The sequence below is a fragment of the Akebia trifoliata genome, chromosome 5 (assembly GCF_017979445.1).
Source record: "Akebia trifoliata isolate Shusen 1 chromosome 5, ASM1797944v1, whole genome shotgun sequence".
Taxonomy (NCBI): domain Eukaryota; kingdom Viridiplantae; phylum Streptophyta; class Magnoliopsida; order Ranunculales; family Lardizabalaceae; genus Akebia; species Akebia trifoliata.
Genome location: NC_141379.1, coordinates 7,322,173 through 7,328,941, shown reverse-complemented (window position 1 = coordinate 7,328,941; position 6,769 = coordinate 7,322,173). Strand labels below are relative to the sequence as shown.

At 39.7% G+C, this 6,769-nt stretch overlaps 1 protein-coding gene across 1 annotated transcript; it reads right to left on the bottom strand.

Moving 5' to 3' along the window:
- Positions 1 to 3,248: 3,248 nt before the first annotated feature.
- On the bottom strand, positions 3,249 to 5,275 carry LOC147401347 (uncharacterized). Its single transcript, XM_086441680.1, has 5 exons — positions 5,137 to 5,275; positions 4,851 to 4,923; positions 3,798 to 4,214; positions 3,522 to 3,645; positions 3,249 to 3,368 (listed from the first exon to the last, which is right to left on the bottom strand). Exons 1-5 carry the CDS (start codon positions 5,273 to 5,275, stop codon positions 3,249 to 3,251), a joined length of 873 nt encoding a protein of 290 aa, XP_086297806.1.
- Positions 5,276 to 6,769: the final 1,494 nt, after the last annotated feature.

Here is a 6,769-nt window from a genome sequence, read left to right as displayed (position 1 = left end):
GATCTATAACTATTTATCTCATTTAATCTAAATGATGAAAAAATCTTGGTTTTGCCTAATAATATATGAAGTTTATTCTGTGGCAATTTAAAAGTAAAAAAAAAAAAATCGATTAATTCATCGAATTCATCACTTTCACAGGCTTGAAATGAGTTTGTATCGATCTTTCTACTGTCATAGACTATCTTCGAGTGAAAATATCAAAGCAAAAGTCATCATCATCGTCAAACAAGTTATGGTGACAAATAACTTCAATTGATTGAATTTTAACTTCGAATGTTCATGGAAGAAACCTTATAAATATGAACTCTGAGGGATTGGTTCAATGGCAATTTTGGACCGATAAAAGGTTAATGCACGTAGGTTTTGAGTTCGATACCCAATATGAGCATTAATTCCTCATGGGCCAACTGCGAGGGTGCACCCTTACTTACCTGATGCGTGTGATGTGCAGGTGTTTTACGTGCCCCGAGACTAGTCCTTGGACAAGACCATGGTCTATAGACTAGGCAAAGCAAATATATGGGCTCGGTCTACTATCTACAAGATACCCGGTTATAAAAAAAAAAACCTTATAAATATGGATTTTGTTAAAGTGTGCCCTTAGGGCACACATTAAAGTGCAATAAATACATTTTTGGAATAAGCACTTTTTTATAATAAAAATAAATAAAAATTTAAGGGCATTTTCGATACAAAATTCAATTTCCGAAGTGTATTTATTATAGCACTTTAATGTGTGCCCTTAGGGCACATGTTAACAAAACCCTATAAATTAATGCCAAAGCCAACATTTTCCCATCATTTGAAGTTAGATGGAATTTATGAAGTTATCTCAAACCAGTAGAAGTGTAGTTTTATGAATCACCCATTGAAAAACTATGTAAATATTTTAGAGATAGCATTTTTCAAAGTAAATAAGATGTTCGATTATGAATCGTTAAAAATTAAGATAACAGAAGAAATTGGAGATATATTTTAAGGGGAAAGATAACGCATTCCTTAAACTGAGGACGAAGATGGACATTATTTGATATTTTGGATTCTTGTGAGGAAATGAAATCAAGTACTGGGCTTATTTGGGAGGAGATTTCTAAACCTAAAACCACGTTACATTCTTTAAGTTAGACTACTGGAAACTAAGATGGATGTATAATTTGCTCTCTTTTTTTGAAAGATTATCTGGGTTAAGGCAAATCCAAACCAGTTACAACCTCACATAACGCATCCCCCTCTCGTCCTAAACAAGATTAGGCAAAAGAGTACTAGGGAGCAAATTACAAACAAAAAAAAATGCAGTCTAGACTATCGTTCATCGAAGTTAGCATATCAGCAGCCCTGTTGGCTTCTCTAAAAATATGGGTGAAGGAGGCCTCTTGGAATCTTGGGGGAAGGCTCCTCATCAAGAGGATCAAGTGGTGAACATGCCAGAGGCAAGTCCAAGTGTCATTGAGGATGTTCACCACCACTAAGGAATCAAATTGAATAGTGATTCTCGAGGTGTTGGAAGCTGCAGTAAGCCGAATGCCCTTGAGGATACCCTGTAACTCATGATGTAAAACAGATCTAGGAGTATCGTAACCCGCCAATGCATCCATCACATTACCCTTAAAGTCACTAATTATGACTCTATAGCCTTCTTTTAGAGTAGAGAAAGCCCTATCAGTGTTAATGGTGATCATAACCAATGGCGATTTTGTCCAAGAACAATAAACTTGTCTAGAATGGGAGAAGGAAGCTTGGAATCCCCAAGCATTCATAAAAGATCTGTTGTAGTCCAAAGTCTTCAATGAAGTTGATAATACCCTCGAATCTAGTCTAAATATCTTCCCAAATATTACAGAATACCAAGCCTGGGTTCTTGTGGTTATTTTGGTAGAGTCGATTGCATTTTTCTCTTCAAACATGGTATATGAAAGCACATAAAGCAACTTGTTTGATTCTTTGGATAATCAAATAGCCTTTAAAATTATTAGCAACCCAAGCTACTTCTTCATCCCAAGTACCCGGGGTCTTGTGCAAGAGGCATCTATGCATAATGTCAGTCCAGATACCCTTCAAAAAAGAGCTTTGGCTGAATAAGTAACTTGTGTCCTCTACATGCTCTCTATATAGACTGCAAGTAGCATCATCCCTTATCCCCCACTCCTTAAACTTTTTTAGGGTCTTGAGCCTACCTTTTAAGGCAAGCCAAGTGATGAAACTATGTCTAGGAATATTGGCCACGTTCCAAACCAAGTGGGCCCAACTTGATCTGGCAGAAGGGAGCAAGGAAGCTTACACTACTGAGCTAACAAAGAATTTTCCATTTGCATTGCCTTTCCAAACCACCTTGTCCAGTTCACTAATGTGGATAGGAACCTAATCAACCAATTGAGATATCTCGAGGAGGTGACTTTCTCTGCCAGCTGGGATGCATTACTGCCCATTTCAGATAACAGACAAGATTTTAGCCCTTGGCCCAACTCTAGAATCGAAAACAAGCTCCTATCTGAAATATGAATTCAGAATGCTAAAGGGGCACCAAGGTCATCCCAAAGCTAAGTAAATATGCCATTACCTATAAGATGTGAGATATTGTTTAAGGCAAGCCCCCTAGCCTTGAGAATCTTCCTCCAGCTCCAAGAGGCCTCCTTGAGAATTTTCAAAGTCCAGAAGTTCCTACCTTTAAGAAGATAGTGCTTGGTCCATCTAAGCTAAAGGGAATCCTAGTCCGAACTAATCATCCAAGCATATCAAGAAATGACAGTCTTGTTCCAAGTAGCAATACTAACAATACCAAACCTACCTTCGGTTAAAGGTTTGCAAACATCATCACTCCAACCCACATTACTACTACCTCTTTCACTATATGGCCCAGACCAAAGAAACCTAGCATAAATTTTTTTCATTACTTTGACAACCTTGGCAGGGACAATGAAACAATTGCACCAATACACTTTGATGCTGAGAAGGATAGATTTGACAAGCTCTAGCCTACTTGCATAAAAGAGGAATCTACCTTTCTAAGACTTAACTCTCACAGATAGCTTCATAATCAAAGGCTAGCAATCTCTAAGGGTCAGTCTAGAAGAGAGCAAAGGGAGCCCTAGGTATCTAACTAGGAGGGATATTTTCCTGATTTTAAGAACTTTTACTACATCAGTTGCCAAACTTCTATGGTCTCCTCCTAAGAACAAGGCACTATTGTCTATATTGACCTCAAGACCAGTGATGCCACTGAATTCAATAAGAATGGAATGGATAGCCTAGGCACTCTTCATGTTTCCCTTAATGAAGATAAGGAGGTCATTAGCAAAACAGAGGTGGGTGATCTCAAGCTTCTTGCATTTACGATGGTACTCGAACTGCTTATCTTTGACCCTCTTCTAGAACATGGGGTTTAAAATTTCCATAACTAGCACAAATAGGTAAGGAGATAGGGGGTCCCCTTGCCTTAAGACTATTTTACCTTCAAACCACCTTGTAAAAGAGCTATTGAAAGAGATAGTGTAAGAGATACTCGAGATACACTTCATCACCCAGTCAATAAAAAGAACAGGGAAGTGGAAGGCTTTTAAAGTGGCTTTCATAGCTTCATAGTTAATAGTATCATAAGCCTTCTTCATATCTACTTTGACTGTTCCTCTAGACTTAGTCTTCTGCCTGTGGTAATTACAGATAAGCTCGTGAGCTAGAAGGATGTTATCTGTGATGTTTCAGCCTTTCATGAAAGTAGATTGGTTTAGCCCTACAAGCTTGTGAGTCACCTAACTGATCATGTTAGTTAGCACTTTAGAAATAATTTTATACAATACATTACAACAAAAAATAAGTCTACAATCGGAAGCACTCTAGGTAAATCAATTTTAGGAATTAAGGATATAAAAGTCGCATTAGTCTCCTTAAGTATCTTCCCACTCTTGAATAAACTCTTAATCGCCTTAAGCAGATCGAGTCCAATGATGTCCCAAGCTTTTTGGTAAAAGCAGGCATTAAATCCATCGGGACCAGGAGCCTTGAAACCATCCATGTTGAAGAAGGCCCTATGAATCTTTGTGCCTTGAACCTTGGCTGCCAGAAAGTCTTGATCAACTTGATGGAAATGATTTGGGAAAGCTAGGTTCTCCCTAAGAGCATGGCTATTAATTGAATTGGTAGCTCCCATGAATGATTTAAAGTGGTTAACAACTTCCACTTCAAGCTCATCATCCTCAGTGATAAGATTGCCATCCCTGCAAAGAATAATAGAGATTATATTCCTAGCTCTCCTGGCTTTAACGAACTAATGGAAAAAAGGCGTTATTGTGATCACCAAGCTTTAACTAGTTAACTATAGATTTTTGTTGCAACTAAGATTCATGGACCCTAATAGCATGTGCATAGGCTCTTGAAAGTTTTCTCTCATCTTGGGCAGGAATGGCCATAAGAGAGTTGTCTTGCGAAGTAACCTACACTGTAGATAACCTGCTACCTTTACTTTTAAAGTTGCTCCAAGATTTCAAATGATATTTGACTGTGTTGAGCTTGATAATGAACCTGCAAATATGATTTTCCACTCTTGTATCCCAAGCTTTCTTGACTATTTTGAGAAAATCTCTGTCTTCAGTCTAGTAGTTGAAGAACCTAAAAGGCTTTTGCCCTCAGCCATAAGCTTGGAAATATTCACAAGACAAGGGTTGTGGTCAGAAAGGCCACTAGGGATAAACATACCATCAAACTCATTGAGTTGATCCACCCAATCTACATTGACCAAAATTCTATCGAACTTAAACCAAATCCTCCCAAATTCCTATTTGTTGTTCAAAGTAAACTTAGCTCCAAAGGATTTGATGTCCATAATGCAACTATTATTGAGGCATTCAACAAACTCAACTGAAGCTGCCAAGTTAATTAACTTCCTTCCCACCTTCTCCGATTGGTTTAGAACACAGTTGAAGTCACCTATCAGAATCCATGGTATTCGCATAACTTGAGAAGTATCGTAGATTTCCTCCCAAAGCCTTCTCCTCTTAATCCTTTTATTATCTCCATAGATAACGGACAAGAAGAAGTCCTTGCTGCCCAAAGAGTTGACAAGGATATGGATCCTATGATCAAACTTACTCACTAGAAGAATATTAACAATGGCTGGGTCCTAACAAATCCAAATCCTACCTTCCAACGCCTTATCATAGTTGTCGATCCTACACCAAGAGGAGCAGATCCTCATCATAATCCTCTCAGCATTGTGGCTACTGATTTTGGTTTCAATAAGGCCAATGATGGCCAACTTATTCTCCCTAATGAGGTTCATAATCTCATTATGTTTTGCAGGGTCATTAAGACCCCTTACATTTCAAGATGCTAGGATCATTGAGAACCAAGTAAGGTATCCCTACTTCCCCCACAAGTACTCCTTGAACTATCTCCAACAAGAGGGTTGTTGTTAGCATAACCTACAGACTTCTCCTGTCCAACAAAGATGGCATCTGCCTTGTGGCAAAGGGATGATTTGCTATTGGAGATCTTTAAAGTAGAGTGATTGGATTTCCCCTTGGCCCCATAGCTTCTAGATAGTTCAGGAGGTGGGGCACTATCTATCTCGCCTCCAAAATTGGCATCACCTAAAGCCTGAAATATGTTGGCATTGGGGTTATTCTTGTTATTTTTCTTCCTTTTCCTGGGAGGGCCTGAGATCCCTCCACCTCCTATTGAGCTCCCTACAGGGGAGGCTTTGGAAAGGGTAGAGTTGGGGGATTCCTTGGCATCTAAAACATCAATACTAGGGGCTGGTGGAATGGAGCATTCCCCCTCCTTTGCACCAATCATCGACTCCATGACTTCATCTTCATTTTCCTTCTCATTAGGTTCGAAACCACCCATTGGGGTAGACCATGTAGTATGGGTATTAGCCTCTGAGATAGAGATGCCTGGGTTAGCCTTAGAGTGCCTCTTCTGGTTCCTAACAATCATCTATGTAGCAGTCACTTTCTTGGCTAAACCAGAGGCCTGAATAGCAGCCTTGCCCCCAAAGGAAGATCCACAGTAGCAGCAACCCCCTCACCATCAGCCTTCTTGGTTGTCCCTAAGAGATGGCATTTATTATCCGAGTGTCCGAACGTTGCGCATGTGCTCAACCTGGAAGGTTACCAATCATACTCCACCCTTACATTTACTCTGACATCCTTATGGATCCTGACTTTGAGAATTCTGGGCAACTCAAAGTCAGCCTTGACCTCCACACACACCCTGGAAAAGGACAATCTACTGCCTTCATCCATAGTATTATCCGTGTAAAGGGGCTTGCATATTCTACTCGTAACATATCCTAAGCCCATGGGGATCCAGAGGTGCTTAAGCAGATTGAAAAACTTAATCCAAATCGGAACAACAGTAGCTTCCCTTTTCTCTGATTCCATTAGAGGATCCCATCATTTAACTACCATTAGCTTCCCTCCCACAAACCAAAGTCCTCCCTCAATTACTCCCAACAGATCTTCTTTTTCCCCAAACTTGAAAAAATATAGTTTGTTATCATCTGAGAAAATCTCCAGGGCTCCTTTCACTTTCCAAATCGAGCTAACAGTGTAGTTCACTAGGTGGTAGGAGAGCTTGGCATTGAAGAAATGCCCCACAAGGCAGTTCTCCCACTTAGAAATGCCTTCTTCTAGAACATCTTCAAGGCAATCAATGATCACCTCCTTACCCTCTTAGTAGGCTCAAAGAATTGCATTTTGGTTAAGCTTTTAGCTGAAGCACTAGAGTTGAACAGCTTGGCCCAAGGCCTGTGAGTGTCCCCTCTGGTGGT

What these genes read in the sequence shown, in the direction of transcription:
- LOC147401347 (XM_086441680.1), bottom strand. Translation starts at nt 5,275, where the DNA reads ATGAACCTCATTAGGGAGAATAAGTTGGCCATCATTGGCCTTATTGAA. An exon ending in GACTTATTTTTTGTTGTAAT is followed by an intron (nt 3,646 to 3,797) that starts GTATTGTATAAA and finishes TAATTACCACAG; the next exon opens with GCAGAAGACTAAGTCTAGAG. An exon ending in CTGTTCTTTTTATTGACTGG is followed by an intron (nt 3,369 to 3,521) that starts GTGATGAAGTGT and finishes CCCATGTTCTAG; the next exon opens with AAGAGGGTCAAAGATAAGCA.